General features: G+C 48.2%; 1 protein-coding gene across 6 annotated transcripts in view; it reads right to left on the bottom strand.

Annotated features, from left to right (window-relative positions):
• The window catches only part of LOC146865554 (baculoviral IAP repeat-containing protein 1-like), a 1,189,967-nt gene that overhangs the window by 879,000 nt on the left and 289,596 nt on the right, over window positions 1-21,371 (bottom strand). For all 6 annotated transcript variants that reach the window (XM_085632369.1, XM_085632370.1, XM_085632371.1 and 3 more), the window contains one exon: window positions 11,511-12,096. In XM_085632369.1, coding sequence (XP_085488495.1) covers window positions 11,511-12,096 — 586 coding nt within the window. The remainder of the gene's footprint in view (window positions 1-11,510; window positions 12,097-21,371) is intronic.

The raw sequence follows: 21,371 nt of genomic DNA, 5'->3' as shown, positions 1-21,371 counted from the left end.
GGACTGAGTGTGCGACGTCCGCTCCCCTTGGGACGCATTGGAGGAGGCCCAGAGACAACCTGGATTGGGGTGGTGGTGCAGTGGGAACCGTAACTCTTCTGCAGAATGGCAGATATGCAGGAGTTTCACGGCAGAGACCCTTGTGGCCTGGATGGGTCGGTCGCCTTGGGACTTGGCTGGCCCCACCGAGGAGAGCTGCGGCGGCACAGTGGTGTGCCCCCCAGACTTTTGACATGGGTGACTGAGGGCGTATTGCCGCAAAGGACTGTGTGAGGATTGCCCCAAATACCAGTGCAGGCAGTAGCCTGGGCGAGGGCCCGGCCATTTGGACTGGACTGCGACACACATGAAAGTGAGCCCCCAGCGGGGTAGCTACCATGGGCGTGGAGGAGCTGCGACTCTACCGAGTGCCACAGGCCCGCACCACAGTGTGTAGAGCTGAGCTGCAGAGCTAGCTGCCGAGCGGCCTTCCCCCCAAGGCAGGGTCTATCGGCCACACAGGCTTCCTGGCACCATGGGAAAACCAAGGGGTCGACGGGTTGGGGCCTCACACGACCCGGAAGATAGTGCCCAGGAGCAATCGCAGACTGCTCCAGAGGACCCAGTGCAACAGCAGCTGAGCAAGATACTGGAGGCCATAGCGGACACGATTGCCACTCTCCATCAGGACATCAGCAAGGTCTGGGTGGGGCTCGGCCTTCTGCGAGAGGAACATAAGAAGCTCTCCAAGAGGGTGAAGGAGACCGAGTCTAGCATTACTGAATTAGCTCCGGCCCAAAAGGCATTGGAACAGCAGTTGGGGGTCCTCACAGACAGGGCGAGCATACTGGAGCGATGGGCCGAGGATGCGGCGGGGCGCAACAGGCGGAACAATATTAGAGTCCTGGGCCTGCCGGAAGGTGCAGAGGGCGGCGACATGGTGTCCTTCTTGGAGCAGTGGCTAGGAAGCGTGGTAGCACGTGAGGGCCTGTCGATATTTTACATTCTTGAAAGGGCCCCCAGAGTCCCGGCCAGATCGCCGGCGCCGGGGCGACCTCCGCGGCCAGTAGTGGCCCGGTTGCTCCACTTCCGAAACAGGGATTTATTCCTGCAGAAGACGCGTGCAGAGGGCCCCTACAATAGTAAAATGTCCCTCTTCCCGGATTACACACTGGAAGTGCAGAGAAGGCGGGCCTCGTTCCTGGAGGTTAAGAAGGCACTGAGGGAGGAAGGCCTCCAGTACTCTCTGATGTTCCCGGCCCGACTGTGGATCATCCTAGACGGCAACACCCACTTTTGTGACAGTTCGAAAGATTCCTGGGATTGGATTGAGGCCTACAAGGTTGGGGCCCCGCTGCCTATGGGCCCCAGACCCGAGTCCAGGAAAACAGCAGAGCTTGGGAAGCGCTCTATAAGAAGTTCTCGCAGGGGAGCCCCCAAGAAACCGACCTCATCGTAAACGGAGAGGGAGAGGGCTGAAGCCCTGAAGGCTGTGGAGGCACTCATGCGGGCAGGAGCCCTTCCCCGGAGGTGGAGGTCCGCTCTTCGAGGGATACTGAAGAAAACGACTCCGACACCTCTCGTAGTGACAGCTTGAAGTTGCCGGTGGTGACACCGAAGACGGCAGATGAAGTCATCTGAGGCTGCTTGAACATGGAGGTGATCCTGGTGTGTTGCTGATGTGTTGGCAGCGGACCCTGGTCTTGAGCTGACCTATTCCTTGAGGGGCTGGCGCACCCCGGATGGTTTGTGAGCCAGAACTATGTCTTTATTTGCTCACCCCCCGCTGAGTGCCTTACTGGGTTAGGGCCTCATTAAGGGCTATGTTTCACATGCTGTTTGGGCGACTGACCGCTGTCAGGCTGCCCTGGGGTTGGGGAGTTGTTCAACATGGGGGTTCACTTGGTAGAATTTTCTGTTTTGAAGTTTGCAGAGGAGGGCGGTTGTGCATGAAAGAGGGAGCGGGAGGGGAGGGGTCCCCCTTATGTTGCTGAAGGGCGAGCTCCTGCAAGCATGACAAGCACACCTAACACTGTATGGTTCCTAACATGGAACATTCGAGGTATGGGAACAATGGCCAAACGCCACACATTTACTATTATCGGCGGCAAAAGGACGTGCACATTGCATTCCTCCAAAAGACACATCTTAACAGGGAGGAGGCCGGGAAGCTGAAGAGGAGGTGGAGGGGTCAGGTCTTTGCGGCCACCTTCTCGGCCTTTGCCAGGGGAGGGTTGATCTGGGTGAAACCTGGGGTCCCTTTTGCCCTTGAACATTCATGGCTTGATGTGGAGGGGTGGTATGCGCTGATCACGGGTAGGTTATTGGGGCAGGAGGTGACACTGGGCAATGTATACACACCCAATCAGGACCAGATCGGCTTCTTGGAGTCAATCTCCGCCTTCACGGCTCACCACTTGAGTGGTCACCTAATCTTGGGGGGCGACTTTAACTGCACCATACGCCATTGGGTTTCTGTATCTGAATATCCCACTGGGGCCTTGAGGACACCTGGAGACTGCAGCATGCTGGGGACAGGGAGTACTCCCTCTTCTCACCGGTCCACCAGGTACATACTAGGCTTGATACGTTCCTTTGCTCCCCGGCCTTTAATGGCTCCATCTCCCACACTGAATTCCTGGGGCGCACTTTGTCGGACCATAGCCCTTTATTAATGTCACATCAGCCCCCGGGCGGTGTCCCCCGATCCCCACATGGAAACTGAATCCGCCGTTGCTCGCCGACGTTCCCTTTCGGGCATCGCTGCTCACACTCATTGAAACGTACTTCCCCATTAAGTCTAATATAGCCTTCTCACCCCAGGTGGAGTGGGAGGCATTTAAAGTGGTTGTATGGGTCACTGTATGGGTCAGGCAACCGGGGCCCATAGGGAGCTGCGCCGGGAACTCTTGGACTTGGAGGGGAATATCCACAGACTAGACAACCTCCAGGGTACAGATGATGTGGTCCATGTGGCATTGCAGGAAACACATGTACGATATAACGACACGCTAGGCAGGCTGAGGTGCTACAACTACAAGGATAACCTGGATAGAGTGCAGAGGGAGGAGGGGAAAGTGGGTCGACTGTTGGTGAGGCTAATTAAACCAGAGCTGGGGGCGAGTCTATTACACAACTTAGCGTAGAATCTGGGGACGTGGTGCACGACCCAGATGCAATTAAGGCTTCCTTCTTGACGTATTACGAATGGTTGTATGAGGCTCCTGTCGCAGCCCCCTTGCCAGATGTACGGCACGTTTTTTAGGCCCTCTGCAGCTCCATACGTTGGAGGCTGAAACGTGGGAGGAGTTGGGGGACGTGATAACCTTGCAGAAAGTCAAGGCCGCCATTGCGGCACTGGCGCCAGGTAAGACGGTGGGCCTAATGGCCTTCTGGCCGAATTCTATCAGCGCTTTGCTGACACGCTAGTCCTGCATCTTGTTACGCTATTTGCAGAGGCATACGAGGGTGGGGGGTTGCCCGACTACACCCAAAAGGCACTAGTGATCCCTCTCCTAAAGGCCAAAAAGCCAGATGCTGGAGTGAAAGATTACAGGCCTCTCTCCATGCTCAACCTGGACTTTAAGATCTTGAGCAAGGTGCTGGCAGGCTGGCTAATCCCACATATAAAATGTCCGTGATCTACCCAGACCTAAATGGGTTTATCCCCTCTCGCAGCACTTCTTATAATCTTCGCAGGCTCTACTTTATACTTTACCATGTGGAAGCTCCAGCTCAGCGACAGGCGGCGGTACTGTCAGATGACTTCGAGAAAGCTTTCGACACGGTGGGCTGGTAGTACCCATTTGAGGTGAAGATGCGCATGGATTTGGGGGACGATTTGGTGCGGTGGGTGCGGCTTCTTTATGCTTCACCCACTGCGAGAGTCAAGATGGGCAGAACAATTTCTAGGCTATATAAGATATCTCGGGGGTTCCAGCAGGAGTGTCCCAACTCCCCATTCCAGTTTGCCCAGGCTATTGAACCCCTTGCGGAACGGATCCGTTTGGGAGGAGACGGGCTGGGATTGTCACTGAGTGGGCGGCAGCACCACATTTCTATGTACGCGGACGATCTGCTGCTATGCCTGACGGAAGCAGTTGAGGGTACCTCCGTGGCTCTGCACATCCTGGGCGACTTTGCACTGCTCTCAGGCCTTTGGGTCAATAAATCCAAGACGTATCTGTTTCTGATAGCAGGGCATTTGCCTAGACCAGAGACGTTGCCGACTGACATACTCTGGGCTCAGCGCACCTTTAAATACCTGGGTATTCACATCTTCCACGCTTTAGATGATTTGAACGAAGGGAACTTGGCAAGGGCACTGCGTTCACTTCATTTCTGCGTACATTTCTTGCACACGTTACAATTACCCATCATGGCTCGGATCACCCTGTCCAAAATGGTTATGCTGCCCGGCTCTTGTATTTGTTCGTAAATCTCCTGGTTTTGATGCCGCGCAGCTGGTTCCACCCCCTGAATAATCTCTTGCTGGATCTGGTGTGGGGAGATGGGCACCCGAGGGTGTCTCTGAAAACTCTACAGTGCCCTATGTCGGAGGGAGCGCTAGGGGGGGCCAAACTTCTAATTCTATTTGCTGGCTGCCCAGCTACAGTGGTTGGCACAGTGGGTGGAGGGAGTAAATGAGGAGGGAACGTGCCTGTCGGACCCGGCGTCCAATCCCAAGTTAGTGACGGCGAAGCTACTGATACTAGCTACGCCTACCCCCTTACTGCTCCTTATTGCAGCACACGGCCTTCCAGATGTGGAGAAGCTGTCACAGAGGAGAGCAGCAATCGACCAAGTATTCCCCCATGCTGCCTATTGTGGGGCTGCCACATGGCGAGCCCCAATCCATATTCACGAGTGAACAACTAGCTCGCTGATCAGAGGCCGGGCTGGACAATGTTGGAGACTGCTACTTAGACAAAGCACTGATTCAATTTGCAGAGCTGGTTGACAGCTGCGGGCTACCCCGGGGTCAGTCCCTACAGTACGGGGTGTTGACACGCACGTTCACGCATTTATGAGGTGGCGGGAGGAAAGAACCTGACACGCACCCAGTTCTCCACGCCTTATTCACCTTTGGCACCACGGTACATTTAGTAAAATGGCTCTATGCCACTTTACTAGAAGCATCCGTCAGCCACCTCGAAGGGTTGCGGACAAGATGGGATAGGATCAGGGGCAGAGTCTTACCCACTCTGAGTGGCGTACGATTTTGCAATATCTTAAAAAGATCTCCCGGAATAACCTTTTGAAATATATTCAATTCAACTACACACATATGTCCTACATGACACCCCATCGTCCTAATGTGACCTATGGGGGGGGGGGGGGGGGAGGGTCGACAATGCCCCAGATGTGCCCACCCAGATGCCAATTTTGGCCACATGACCTGGGACTGCCAATGGTTACGTCCTTTCTGGGAGGCTGTGTTGGGTAAGATCAGAGATGCATTGGGAAGGGTGTTGGCTCCCACGATGCAGATGTGTTTGTTGGGCCTTTTTCCCAGGCTGCCTAAGCGCAAGGTCGGGAACAGGCTATTAGACCTTGCGCTGGGTCTCGCTAAGCGCAGGATAGCGATGAAGTGGAAGTTTGCGAAGGGGGCACAGTTCGCAACTTGGAATAGAGGTGTTATCGCATGGGCTGGGGCAGAGGGCAGAGTGTTAAGCTGGGAGGAAGCCAAGGGAACGAGAAAGCGCCCAATGGCCGAACAGTGGAGAGAGGCACTGGCTGAGTGGGAAAAGCCAGTGGGCTCTAGCAGTGAGGAGGGTGGGTCAGGTCACGGACCCCAACCCGGTAACGCTGCACAGGACACTCTCCCGAGGTCTCCCGGGACACCGGGGGTCTGATTCAAGTGGGGAAGGGTGCATGGGCTCTAGTCTGCGTGGGGCCTGTTAGCCAGGTGCCAGTGGGATACCTGCAGTGGGGGGGCCTCTCCTAGACCCGTTCGTGGATCGTTCCCACAGTCGCTTCCCTTGGGTTCCAGTGATTCAACACATTTACACCACTCCTCTGCACAAGTTCCTTTTTTTTCTTTCCTTTTCTATTCCTTTCTTTTCCATGGTTTGAATTACGTTATTAGTATGGTATGTACACATATATGAGTGGTACACGAATACGATGGACCGATGTTGGAAGGCTGCCAACATAAATTATGTAATATAATTCTAATAGTGGAGCAAGCACTGGAAAATGTAGTCACTACTAGATGACGTAAGCAATTTCTTAGACTCCTGTGAATGGTGTATTAGGCACCAAGAAGGGTACTAGGTGAGTAGATTATCAGTCACATTGGGCCAAAAGTATTCATGATCGCTTGGAGTGCCAGTGGATAACAGTCTGTACTTATTTACTGCATAATATGAACCTCTTTGATATTTTGTCTTCCTTCCATTCCTTTTTGTATCCTGTGTGACGATTTGTATAAAATGCCAATAAAAATATGTTTCAAAATAGAAAAAACAGTTTCCACCCGAGATTGTGAGAGCAGTTCAGCTATTATACCATGGAGCCTTGCCCCAGCTAGTAATTAATACTTTCCCAGCAGGCCAAAGCAGCTTAAATCATGGCACTCGTCAAGGCTGCCCTCTCTCCCCTTTACTATTTGCCCTCTTTATTGAACCTCTAACTCAATATTTCAGCTTAATCCAACACCTCGTCACTCTTTTTTAACCCTGAATCCATGTAACATTAATGCTGTTCTGCAGTCCATAAAAGCCTTTACACGTGTGTGGGGGTTGTTAAATCAATGAAGAGAAAACACAGTCAATCAATCAGGATTTATAAAGCTCGGCTAATCACCCGGTATGGTATCCAGGTGCTTGCAGACCCCAGCGCTTATTAGAACAGTCAGGTCTTGATGGTCATTCAGAATTCCGAAACGGAGGCAGAGCGTAGGTTTTTTGATGGTTGGTGGAAGTTCAGGCAGTGGTTAATGTAGGCAGGTCCTTGGTTGTGTAGAGCCTTGTGTGCGTGGGTCAGCAGCTTGAATTGTTATCTCTTCTGTACAGTGGAATTTACTGAGGTGGGGAGTGTCTGTTGTTTAACACTACTGTTAAAGACCTTCCCTACAACATTGATGGACATTACAGAGAAGGCCTGAAAACTTATTTAAGGATGTTTTTATCAGTGGAGCCAGAGGAAGTGTTTATTAACACTTATAAATTGCTGATGAATTAAAATGTCAATTTTACCTTTGTTTTTGTTCCTGTTTTTATCAATCACCTGTAAGCTTGAGACTCACTTTCAAAAATAATTACAGCAAGTAATTTCATCTTTTCTGTGGAATCAGAAATGCTCGTGGATAAGACTTTTGCAAATGCCTAAGAGTGAGGGGGGCCTGGGAATCCCAGACTTTCAGAAATGTTATATGGCCTATTTTATTCTACAGCTGCACTGCCTGTCCATGCAGATCCCCAATGTGGATACTTCCATGCGTTAAATGATGTTGAAGAGCTTAGAGATTGAGCATCTACAGTGGTCCATCGAAATAACCTAAAAAAATTAGATACAACTCCTTAAACCTCATTAGGTTTTTGAAAGATAAATTGTTGACTAAATATAGAACTCCAGGAGTTATTGCCAAAACTCCTCTTAGAGATTTTAAGTTTCTCTCTCCTGGCCTGTCAGAAGCTAAAATAAGTAAATGGACAGCATAACAAATTAAGGTAGGAGATTTTTATGATTATGCTAGATGAAAATCTCCCAAGCCCTGTTTTCGGGAAAAACACTACATGAGCACTCCCACTTTTTATATCTATACCCAAATAAGTGTCATCTTCCATAATTTATTGGTGGTGGATCTTGATTCTTCATGGAATCAAGTCAGACAGATGTTTTGGAAGGATAAAGTAAATACAACTTTTAGTTATTAGAATAAAGAACTGTATTTGGGATTAGACAAGCATGTTAAGAAGATATGGTCAAACTAGAAAGATATACTGGGATAATGTTCAATGAAAATCAATACAAAAGGTATTTTGATCTCATTATTCAAGTCTAAGCAATTGCAATTTTCATTGTATGGCCTTCTGAAATGGTTGAATGCTTTATCTTACACCTCGTTTTTTAAACAAGATTTTCCATGCAGTATCAAGAAACTGCCTAAAATTTGATCAGGAAGGGAGATAGCTGCACATGTTCTGGTCCTGTCATTGTCTAGAGTCATTTTGGTGTTTTAGTTAGCAGTACAGATCATTGGATTGAATATTACCCCCTCACCTAGGATGACTCATCAGATTAGTGGATATAGAAAAAACAGAGCACTCTGGCACTGAGCACTTTATATTTATAGCCATGTTTATGGTTCGCTCTCTGATCACCTCTTATTAAAAATCTTCTGATGCCCCAGGGGTGGGTGAGAGGGTAGGGAGAATGCAGAATATTAGTCACTTGGAAGGCTGGCTTCATGCCAGAGTCAATCGCATGGCTCAATATTGTAGGAAATGGAAATCCTGGACTTGAGAGTAGTAACAATCATTCAGTTTGGAATTTAAGGGAAGAAAAGCACTGACAATTCATTAATTCTAAAGCACTTTAAAGAAGGTTCAGCACTACCACTTTTTGGAGGAAATGCACTTTCAATATATATGTAAGTATTTCGGTACATGCAATGCACTGTCACTTTGAGAGATATATGCATGCAATTTGTCTTGAGAGCACATAATTAATCTCAATAACCACTGGACTAAACACTAACTTTGGGTTCCGGAGTAGCGTGCTACTCGTCGTAAAGTGCTTTGAAGCCTCGTCAGGAGTACTAAGTCTATATATAAAGCCAATTAAAATACAATACAATAATGGAGAGACAGAAATAGGAGCAACTTCGGTAGTGTCTTCCAAGGAATTGACCAGACTTTAAAAGCTTGTTTATACTCATAATGTGGGGCATGGTTACTACTAGAATTATGATCTCTATGATTGCTGGAAATAAAGCCCCTGTCTCTTTTTGCACTAGGATGCTGATCCAGATGAACAAGAGAGATGTTGTACATAGATTTTACTGACTTGAATGTATGGAGGGTTAGAGAATTGAATATAATAAATCGATTCTGATAGAAAATGGATTTTATCATCTGCCTTTCAGTTTATCAGTTGGTATTGCATCTTGTAATGAATTTGCATTATTTGGGAATAATGTATTAAAGTCAATAAAAATAAATTAATTTAAAAAAGTGCACTCTATTCAAGATGATGAACTGTTTGCACTTATTCATGCTTGTATTCTTGCTGCTCAAACGATTTTACTGACTCAAATATGCCTTAGGAGTAGCCTATGATTTTGGCCTCCTCTGGATGCTGAAGGGTTAAAGATTTGCTTGATGCTAATATGCTACCTTTGAAACTTGCAGTTATAAAATATGCTGCACTTCAGTCCTCTGAAGATGAATTGTCTGGGGTAAACGCTTTTGCTCATCAAACTAACAAAAGACTTCTTTGTGACCGAGGTCTGAAGTCCCTATGTATGTTTCTTAGACGGTTGAATTTCTTACATCAACTCCGAAAGATTTGTCTGATTAGCAGGAATGTGTCACTGAGATGGAGAAACAGGTTTGGCTGAAAATAACTGTGAAAGGAACCCTGTTGAAGTGTGGAGGGACAGCACCAGGAGAGTGTTTTCCCTGAAATTCATCCTCCCCAACATCACCCGAATGTTCCACAGTCTCACCCACTTCAGCAGGCATGCATGATTCGTGCTGCAAGTACTCACTATGGTTTGCTCCATAGTTACCCTCTGTTGCGCAACAACATTGCTGCTCGTAAGCTACCTATCAAACTCACAGTATTGGAAATGGAACCAAAGCCATACCCGATGCCCACCCACCTCCATTGTGGCCAATTCATCCACATCCAGAAGGACATTCTCCAAATGTCTTACTATTGTCCCTACTCGTATGTTTTGCACCCACGCTGATGTAATTACCTTTGTGAAAAGGTGGATTTGGAATTTCGGACAGGACGTACAATGACATTAGTAGCAAAAACAGACTTTTTGCGACCAGTATCTAATTTTGTGAACTGACCTATGTACTCAAGGTCAATTTGTAAAATTACATATCAGAGTGGGTCACAGTCCAACTTCCCCAATTAATATTAACTAGATTGGTTGCTACTTGCTACTTAATCTAATTGACCGAAACCACAGGGATGATGGCCTTCAAGAGTCAGCAGACCATCGCCCATACAATCGCTTTTTTTTTACAGAACTTTTTTTAAAGCAGCCAAATTTCCTTGAAAAAAATGGGCTGCTTCAAAAAAAAATTCTACATTTGTTTAGTGAGAGTTTTGAGTGAACCTCTGGTCCACTGCCTACCGCCCCTGAAAGTTGTACCCTAATTCATAAAAGGGCAGAGGTCCAGAGGCGACCCCTTCCATTTTGCAAATAAGTTACCACTCCCACTTGGAAGTCTATAACTTATAAAAGTAGGAACTTCCACTGAGCGGAGTTACCATGAGCAGGAAAACATGGGAGTTACAGTTTACAATCATCAAGCATAGTACAAAATATTATGTTTGATTTCACATTCCTTTCCTCTTGCTTTTCTACAGTGCAATCACATAAAATATCAAACATTTAATTAATACACGTGTATTAATTAAGTTTTGGGGGATTCACACATCCAATAACTGATGAATACTTACCTAAATGAGTCCCAAGTGAGTCACTGCATTTTAATGTCGTATTTGGCAACTGTATCCATAACACATAAGGAATCACTTAAAACTGCATTAACTTAATTCCAAAACCATAATAAGTCGCATGTTAGGGAATACTGTAGCACAGGGAAACCAACATCTCTTCTGATAAATTGAATCAGGTGACTTTTTTTATCCTACCTAGCACTTTCAAAACCATATTTTCAAGCCAGATGTTTTTTTATATCAAATCCCATACCCTGGCTGCTACTCCACGAGAGACTTACTGTGGCCTTAAAAGCTCGCAGTGAATTATTAAAAGAGAATCAATCCCATTATGCAGAAAGGCATGAAAGGTGTCTCATTGTAGCTATAGCCCTTGTCAACGAGGAACAAGCATCTTTAGCGTGTCATCGGGACATCCAATATCACACCTAGATAGGGGAATCCAAAGGTATGGGCAAAACAACACTCATGCATAAACCAGGAAGGGTTATATTTGAACTGATCTAATAGGTCCTTGCCATATGTTTTTTTATATTTACATCTGGTCTAATGAGCCCCTGTCAGATATGTTTTTAAGTTTGGATCTGGTCTAATGAGTCCATGTCAGACTTCTCTCCCAAGGCCCATGAGGGTGTTACCATGAGGATGTGAGGATTGTCCTAGAAACATTGCTAAGTGTGTCCATGAAGAATTTTTAGTCCACAGGGACCCACTGGGTACCACGTTTTACTCTTCCATACAGGCATTACACATCACAAGCAGCTCTTCCTACTCACCCCCACTCATCTACTAGATAGAGAAGTCTATGCAAAATCTTAAAGATCCTTTTTACTTTAGCCTTTACAATACGTAAATAGCAAGCATTGACAATGAAGGTTTCATACCTTTAAAGAAAAATCCTGCCTCTGCGAGCACACCTGGGTCTATCCTGGCATAAAATGGCCACTGCTTGAAGGAGTCTAGTCGTGCATTCTCTGATCCGTATTTTTCTGGATTTTGCAAAGAGTTCTCCTCTGCTTTCTGGACACATACTTCATACTTGCCAATATTCCCTATTTCTTGGCCTTGAATAAATTTGCAGTCAGGTCTGTGTTTCAGGTGATCTTCGTAGGGTTGTCTTCTGAGACTCATTGAGCAGAAAATCAAACCACAGCAAAAGCACTGGATACTCTCCTTGAGGCCTGTGCTAAAAAAGCCAGCGCTGGCCATCTTCGTTGGGGACCAGGAAGACAAAGGTTTCAGAGATAGGAATGACCTCAACCTCTCCAGCTCACTTCTCATCTTGAAGTTGTAAGTCTTGGGTAAAGCTCTCTTAATTTCTAAATACTCCTTTTCCATTTCTGGGATCAAATTCTCAAAGTCAATATTCAAAAACGCCAGTCGGTTCCGCAAGTCAGAAACATCTAACTCAGGTTTTATCACATTCATATCCATTTCCACTGTAGAAGGTTTAGGGGTGGTGTCCATTTTCTGAAAGTAAAACGAACTAAACATAAGAATTACACCACAAAAGCGAATTTTTCTTTGTTATGTACTGAAGGGCTTTCCCAGAACATGTGAACAGAGTTAATGTTGTGACAATTTGTAAAGAAATGATTATTCATGGTTTCAAGAGCCTCAATATTATATGAATTGCACAAGTCTTGATAATTCCAACAGAGTACATGCTAATGCCCCAGCACAGAATTTGACTGCAAATTTGAATGTTATTGCGTAAGGCACACATTTTATCTTGTCAATTACAACCTTTACCACAAGACAAGCAATCGAAAATATATCTGTAAATTCAAGTTTTGCAAAGGTTTTTTTCACACAATGGTAAATGTCTGCTGGATTTTTCACTACAATGTTACATTTCATGAAGCTTCACTAGGCACAAAGACTTTGCTCAGGAAAACAACACTATTTGCTGGTACCATACTTTACGTAGAACCACAACCCTGGGGTTGAAAAAGAAGAATATGCGTCACCGCAATTGTGGGACAAGTTACGATTGTCATAGCAAACTGAAAAATGTTGTGATGTCTGCACAGTTTGCAAAAATAAAGCTCAACAACTTTTACCGCAACTAATTTTGAGATATCCTACAATGGTCTTCTGTCTGTTCCCATAGTTCATAGGCTACATAATGTGAATGGCTAAAGTGTGGTGATGTGCCTCACAGGTCTCTGCCTGTGAGTGTTCCATGATGTCATCTAGAGTGTCAGCAGACATCCTGCCCTGAATGTTCTGTCAGTGGCAGTTGCTGCTTGTGCCTTGTACTCTTTGGGACGGCTCTCTGTACCACCTCTAATAAATATTACTACTGTTCATAAACTGCGTCTCCTTCACCTTTTCACCATAAAGGTTTAGGGAATGTGATGGCCTCATGCAGTGGAGTGGCTGCTTTACTTAAACAAGCATTCGCAATGCAATCGGTCTCTCATTGGAGAGAGTTAGAGCGATGGGCATTGTAAATTGCAATGTCTTTTACGCATGTGTTTTGGTTTGTAGTGGAGTAGATGTATGTAGTGTGGAGTGGAATTATGTGTGTTGGATTGGAATTGTTAGTTGTTGAATTGTGTGTAGTGAAATTGTGTGGTGTGTAGAGTACTTGTGTGTTGGAATGATGTGGCATGGTGAATAGATAGGGGTGAATGCTGCAGAGAATAGTTAGAAAGGAAGATAGAGAGGGGTAGGTAGTTTGTGCATGAATTGGTGAATGAACTGCTGATAGAGGAGCAGAAAGAGTGTGTGACAAAAGAGGAATTGAAGTGCTACTGGAACGAGACATTTGACGGTAGCACCTAGAGGCGGAGGTTCTGTAGTACAGATTACAATGCAGTATGTTACTTTAAACAACCACTCAGGTTCCTGACAGATATCAGTAGCTGGTTATTTCCAAGGCGCTATAAATTGTGCTAAGTTTTAGATACATAGGTAGAGATGGGTAGCAGGCCAGTGCGCAAGGAAGAAAATGCCCCATCCACAACCCCGCCGGCTGCTGTATGAATTATAAAATACAGCAATAATGAAAGTTCAGTGGGTTTTTCAGGGGTATGAGCCTGCTGCACTGATGAAAACCATGTATCAGCACAATACCATACTTTGAATCCCAGCTCCCCAAGTTCACCACACTTTGTGGTCCTGTTCACATCCCGTTTCCACATATACGCAATTGCCCTTATCTGACAATATCCAAAGTGCTTGGAATGCCCGCTTAAAATGAGCGAACTATGGTATCTGTTTGTAGATTACATTTCTTTTAAGGGCAGCAGGAGTTTATGATTCTTGCTTTAACTGTTGATATTTACATTACAAAGCGGTGTGGTCTGAATGGTGTTGTGTCCTGCGAGACACGTTCTAGTGTCTCGACAGATACAGAGTTAGTGGAGGAGTGTGGCTCAATGGTTAGAGCGGCAGACCCTGAAGCAGAGTTCTGGTCAAGGACCAGGGTTCGATTCCTGCCTCGGCGGGGCTCGGGCTCAATTTCCTTGACCTGTCTATTCTCGCCTCGGTGCCTATTCTAATCACGGGCCCCACGCTGCAACTCTGGGCAATAGCTTGCTTAGCCTCCACACCGGCCCCAACAGCGCTAAGGATGCCTGGCTTCACCCTGGGGGTGCCCAGGAGTGGACACTTCACAGGGAAAGCCAGGAGGGGTTCCACAGCGGTATGAGTATCAGCGCCAGGAAACCGCAAAGGCGACACCGCAAGGTGGCCGTCTGGTGACAGTGCGCTCTATAAGTACCTTGACATTTACATTTAGTAGCCACTCCCCTATGGGAGTGGGCACACTTGCACCCCCACACACATCCCTGTCAATAAAAGGGCCCGGGTGCACGTGCTCGAGGACAGTTACAATACCCTACTACGCAGTTTCTGTGTCCTTCATTATTAGCATGTGGGCCTAGGGCCCACGATCCAACAATGGTGATGAGGTGGGTCTGACCCTGCGTGCCTGCCGATCGGCGCGGCATCTTCCCTCAGGGGGAGGGAATGAGCCTGAACTGCGACACCGCAGCCTCCTAGACCCTGAAAGATCAGCGTAGCCTGCTGGAAGGCTTACACAGGGGTATCAAGCAGCACGACGGCCGAGGCCATGCTGGAGCGGACAAAGGTCATCCGGTGCGCATACTGGCACCGCAGATGCCGACATACTGTGCCGTCGCTGCAGCCCTGGTACCAGCCAGCCCAGCTGTGAGAGGTCAGTGAGGGGAACAGAAAAGGCAGGAGAGGAAGCGCCACTGCTAGCACCGAGCCGGAGGCAACCGTGATTCTGACCCGCAAAGCACACAGCCCTGAGGCATCCATGGGCTGCCCCGCCTGCCGGTTCTGCATCGGAAAAGGAAAAGGAAGCGTCCGGGGCTCCCTCTGGGTGAGGCAGATCCCCCTGCTCAGGCTGAGCACAGCCGCAACTTTTCCAAGGAGTCCAACGGCAGCCGCCTGCACGCGTATGTCCCCCACACCCACACCGGCAAGAGACTGACAAAATATGGCTGCACGAGCGAGGAAGCTGCTGCCACAGCTAAGCGGCCAAAGTGCCAACAGCTCCCCGTGCTATATGTCACGCCAGCCCCAGCACTGGGAAGCCCACACCAGCACTGCCTGGTGGGTCACCCTCATCGCTGTAAAAAAAAAAAAAAGAAAACAGTCAGTTCGCAGCAGAGCGCATTGGTGCCGCCACCGGGCAGGCGATCGAACTCTGGAAAGCGCAGCGCTAAGGCGATACCTGCTATTTGACCTGCCTCGCACCTGAATTCTGGCAGCGGCCACTGGAGCCACGCCGCACCGCCTGATCGCTCGACTGCCCCATTCTCGCTGTGTTCAAGAGAAGGAGCTGTAGGCACACAAAAGGGTTGAGGCAAGGGTCGCTCCCTGCAACGAAGAACGGCGCATCAACCAGCACTCACCTCTGCCCTCTCCCCAGTGCGCTGATCCAATGCAACACGGTGTCGTGGCCTAGCGGGGGTGGAAAGCGCTCTGGTTCACGGCCTTCCTGCTACTGCAGGTCATCGTCGCAGCATGCCCAAAGCAGCTGCAGTGCCCCTAGCAGCGGCTTATAGTATCGCACCATAGCCCAGAGGAAATGAAGGGTTTTCATCCAGCCGCACCGGCAGGACGAGCTTCAGTCTCCACGCTTAATCCTGGTGACTCCATAGAGAGATAGCCAAAGCACCTACAGTGCCACCCAGCGTTGAGTCACGGCACCTCGCCAAAGCAGCACTGGTATAAGCATTTCCCCACGAGGCAAGACGGCCATCAGTACAGTCCTGCGGACAGTGTTTGAGCAGCTGAGGTGAAACACTTAAATATAAAAGGGGAACTGGAACCATACAAGCACAGAGTGCAGCCAACTCTACCTCAGCACAAATGAAAATACAGGAGTGCATCACCTGTTCTACATCACTGAACTCTGTAAGTGTAAGAACAGTGCACTGCTTGCCGCCTCTGCGAAGCACAGCAACAAGCTAGACCGGCTACGTAAGGACCGCGTCCCATGCACTGCTGTCCATTCAGTTGCGGCTGGAAAAGGGGGAGGAATCAAGAACCCCATAAGAAGCCACAGGACGCCCACTGATTCCCCACCATGCCCCGGGCCCAGCACAGAGCACCCAAGGACGTTGCCAAGGAGCCCAGAGCTGCCCCACCTCAGAGAAGCCTCAAGCAACCAAGGGCGTGCATACCGTCAGAGGCGAACAGGCACCATCTCAAGTTAGGACAAGGAAGTGCCAACTGCCCAAAGAAGACTGAGCACACAAAGTCAGAATTATGCAGAAGGCTGCATCAGGGAATCTAACAGCGCGGGCAGGTGCCCGGGAGATAGTGACATCTCCATAAAGAAGCACTGCTAAACGCAGCACCGAGAACGAACATATCTCTACTGCACCAGCGAAGCCCCGCAGTGGACCGAAGTCCACCCAGAGTGTCCTCCCTCGCACTGCCTCAAGAAGGAATCGTCAGTGACCCAAGACAGGCAAGAGGAGAGTCGCACATTACAAGTGGCCAGCCACTACCACAACTCCCTACAGCCCGTGGAAGCCATTCCCAGAAGAGAGAACACCCGGAGTAGGAGCTTTAAGAAGCTGCCTCAAAAAGGAGCACCCGAAACGAGTGGCTGCTCGCCACACAGCAGAGAAGAGCGAGAGAAGTATTGCCCGCATGGTCCAGAGACCAGTGAATTTAAGAGGCTCTGGTGGCCTTGCTGGGACACGATGCATGTCACTGCACCCAGAGAAGAAGCAAAAGAAGAGTGGCAATCCTGTCACCTAGAAGAGCTGTACAAACACAAGGGCGCTAGAGAGAACAGGAGGAGAAGCCCGAGGACTCGTAGCACCACAAGCCAAGAGCACCCCCAGAGACACCAGACAGCCACTAAGGTGGACCGACGGCCCTGGAGACAGCACCAAGGGAGAACCAAATGTAAGCCGCAGCAAGCGCAAACCGCGTTGCTCCCATCGCTTCACAGTGCGAGCGTCCAGCCCAGAGTGTCGGCAGTCGAAGTCGAACAGCACCCCTGCTTCTGACTACAAATGTCAGAAAAAGGCAAAGACATGCCGCTATGACGTCCCTCCAGAAACCTCCTCTCCTAGCTGATCATCGCCACCTGTCGTCCAGGCCCAATGGTAGCTACGTCATAACACCGCACTCAGCAAGAAACGTGGAAGTGTGACCGGAGGGTCTACACCAAGAATTGAACAACCAACTGAGGTCAGAAGGGGAGGTCGTGAGTGGCAGGGCTGGACGATGAAGAGAACCCGAGCTACAAAAGGAGTGAGTCCTGACACCGTGACAGCAAGGGGAGAGGGTGATAACCCAAGAAGGAACTGGCAACCCCACAGCGGGAGTCCAAGAGTGAGCCGCACAGCCTGCGTGAACTGAGTCTCAAGCCTTCCGTTTCTCAGCGTGTCTATCACTCCCCTGTCATCAACATCTCAACAGCCCAAGAAGTCCAAGTGCACGGATGCAAGTGCCCCCCCAAAGGACATGGAGGTACCTGGCCACTCCCTGCCTCAGTTGATCGACTCCAGACTAAACGCCTGCAACCATCAAGGCAAGTCATCACCCGCCATCGTCCAGATTCACCACACGGTTGGCAGTGCTACCATGCCAGTCCTCATCAAGTGCGTCTACCGACACCATCTCGAATATCAATGGATTGGAGTTCCACACTGTTGCCAAACATGTTGATAAGCAAACCCTGCGGCTGCGAGAGAATGTCCTGACCAAGACCCATACACCCTTGAGGTTTGTGCGAGAGACTGGCTACTGGCTCCTCAGTGATCCTGCAGCTGCCCCCAGTCGGCACACACGCAGCCCAGCGCAGCCTACAAGCAGTCCTGTGGCAGACCCGAAAATGGGCCTCCCCAGGCGGGAGAGTTGAAAGAGACACTATTACCCCACCGACAGGTCACTGGATACAGCAACACAGCCTAACAGAGACTTCAGGCGATCCTGCAACACTCCTGTGAACTCTCACCAGGGGCTCCAACCATGATCTTGACGCACCCAGTTAATGAACTGTTGTTACCCACCACATACCACCCTCAATGTCAGTGAAAGGAAGCCACCTGGGACCAAAGGACATGCTTCCACCAGCATGTTACTAGAGTACAGCTGACATCTCCAAGCAAGCGTTCGTGTCCTGAATCACACAGGTTAAATGATGAGTGCCCGCCGAGATCGTCCTGCTGCAGTTGGAGTTACCAGGTCTCGTCTGCTGAATTCCTGATGCCTTACCCAAGAAGCTGATGGACCCTGTGGTGTATATTTCGTTGTTGTTTATCCCTCCAGGTTGGACTAGAGAGCTTTTTTTTAATTAAAATTTGGGATGAATGTTGTGTCCTGCAAGACACGTTCTAGTGTCTCGACAAACACAGAGTTAGTAGCCACTCCCCTATGGGAGTGGGCCCACTTGCACCCCCACACACTTCCCTCACAGGCGTCACGAGTGACGTGAGCCTGTCAATAAAAGGGCCTGGGTGCACGTGCTCGGATCCAGTTGCAATACCCTACTACGCAGTGTCTGTGTCCTTCATTATTAGCATGTGCGCCTTGGGCCCACGATCCAACAAATGGGTTGCTGGGGCGGACGGTAGGCAGACTTGATACGCTAGGATAAACTTTGAAATCTTGTCTTAACTGGGCTCAATAACCACCTGCTATCTGGGAGTAGTCCTAAGGAGCACGATGCTAACATTCTGATTGCATAATTCGTTTGAAGGGAGGGTAGTATTGTGCTTTTTTGGGGGGGGCGGTACCCACTGCCACCCCAGGGCAATGCAGTAACCAAAAGGTCGTTTAACCAGGGTGGAGGGGGCTTGGTCTAGAACAAGATTTTGTGACATACATAGATGAAGGGGTAAAAGTAGGAAAAAAAAGTAGGGGAACTGTGGGCGGAGAATCAAAGGGCAGTAATAACCTGAGGATTTGGTCAGTGGGTGGAGACAAAGGTGTGGCCAGAAAGAGCAAAACAGTGTAATTTTTAGTATTTGTTTGGCATTTCAATAACCAGTTACAGCTTATTATGGTATTTAATTAAACCAATGGATACACGTTTACTTAAGGTTTAATATGAGCTATTGATAATAATATACATTTACAAAGTGGGATATGTTTCTAATCATAGAATGTCCCAAATATGCTTAAAAGTGGAATTACAAGCCATATGTCTCTGAGCCAAGCAGTTTCTGTCATCAGCACTTCTCCCCTTTTCAACAAGAACAGTCCAAACACGAATGGGAACATTTCCTAGTTTGCAAATGTGTATGGCTTTGCTACATTTGCCATATGATACATATTCTGCTGCATAATCGGAGGATTTAAACAAAAAAATTATTTGTTGCTCCAAAGTATTAAAAGTTACTAAAAAAATATGAGTTGTGTTGCTGCAAAGTGGAGTGCAAAACGTAAGCCGTATGATTTTAAAAAGACCGCATCCCTGAACACGAAGGCGCAGTAAACATTTATTTTATAAACTAGAATACGGAAAACAGCTAATAAGAATCACATTAAATGTTTTCCACTCCACGCATCAACCAGGTGCCCTTGCTCTACCACGTAGTTGGCTGCCTGTCGTGTTGGCTAAAGCGTAAAACATCCCCCAACCGGATGAATGCAAAAACAATGTGAGCTAACCACTTGTGAGGACTGTTGTTCTGAGAAATTATAGTCTCCACCGCCATTATTCTTGTTTTGTCAGCTCTATGAAACACTGCAACACACAGAACACTTACTTGAACAGACATGTTAACAATTCAAATACCATTTTTTTCAAACGCCTTTAAAACGTTCATGCTCAGAATCTAAAACTTGAGCTTGATTCGAAGACTGTGGAAGTTTGCGCAAAGCGTGTCAATGTCACCGGTTCCTGCCAGCCTTCAGTTTTAGTCTCTGTTAATTAGATCTGGCTGCAGTTACCAATAGCATTTAAGCACCATAACTGAATGGTCCAATTGCAGGACGCCCTCTGTCTGCTAGGTAGCTACACGCTTGCTAAACTTAAAGGCCTATAATTCCCGTGATAATTTAGTACATCTCGGGTGTGTGACGTCAAACTAATGTGCGAAATAAAAGATTTCCAAATGAACTGATTAAAACAATTAAACCCTTTGAGGCCCGTCTGCAAGAGGCGAACACTAGGGGTGGGCGGAATTTGCGAAATCCACTTTCGCAAATTATCGCGAAAATGTTTAAAATTATCGCAAACAATCGGAAATATCGCGAAGATGCGGAAGTTTTTTTCCCGCATGTTCGCGAGATTTTCTGCATGGTTGCGGGTCGCCAACTTACACATGTGGTTGCTTGCGGGCGCGGCCATCTTGTTTTGAGTTGTCTCGCGGTGCATGATCGCGAGAAGAAAGACGTGATCGCGCGACGCATGACGTCACTGCGGGCGCGAACTGTCGCGAGACAGCGCAAATGGGTAAAAACAATACAACATCTCATGGAGAACGCGACCGGATCAAGAAAACTTGTCGGCGAATGCAGGGATTCAGGTAAGGCGATCGCGCACGCGCGAGAATGTATTATTTTACAGCGCGAGCAAGAAACAAATTATCGCCAAGCAGCGGAAAGCGGAAATTTTGACATTTTCGCGCTCTCCGCGGAACGCGAAAATGTCAAATTATCGCAATTTCCGCGAACGGAACGAAATTTTAGCCCAGGCCTAGCGAACACCCAAAAGGGCGGCTGAGAGAAGTCTGCAGCTTAGAGCTTGCAGGGCCTCAGTTGAGATGGCCAGCGTGGGAAAACATTAAAGAAGCCGCCCCTGCGAGAAGCAGCACCAGGCAGAAAGTAGCATCGGGCGGAAAAGGAAGCTACAACAAAAATTGTCCTCTTCAGACAACAGAAAAGCAAGCACTGCAAACGTAACGACATTGTGCTTAGCCGGTGCTCCTCTGCTGAACAAGGGAAGTGACGTTTCGCTGCCTGTACCAGTTAGGAGGCAGCCAAGAGGAGCAACAGAGGAGTTGGCCCAATGGTAAGTCGCAGGCGGGAATAGAGTGATGACAAAAGTTCTTGCAGACAGCGCTTGGGCAGTGAAGGTCGACCTAAACATACCAGGGAGTGGTTTTAACAGGGATCCTGTTTGTAATCCACAGGCTAATGAAGAAAAATGGCTGATATTAGTGCAAAAGGAGAAATATCACAGACCACACTTTGTGTGTTCTGGAATACAGCTCTGTGCTTGACTGACTCAGCTTCAGAGCCATATGCCTGTAGGCACCTGCTGATAGAACTCCTTTTCTAATCTCTAGCCTGTT

Source organism: Triturus cristatus, chromosome 2_1, assembly GCF_964204655.1.
Source record: "Triturus cristatus chromosome 2_1, aTriCri1.1, whole genome shotgun sequence".
NCBI classification, from domain to species: Eukaryota; Metazoa; Chordata; class Amphibia; order Caudata; family Salamandridae; genus Triturus; species Triturus cristatus.
This window is presented reverse-complemented; position numbering and strand designations above follow the sequence as displayed.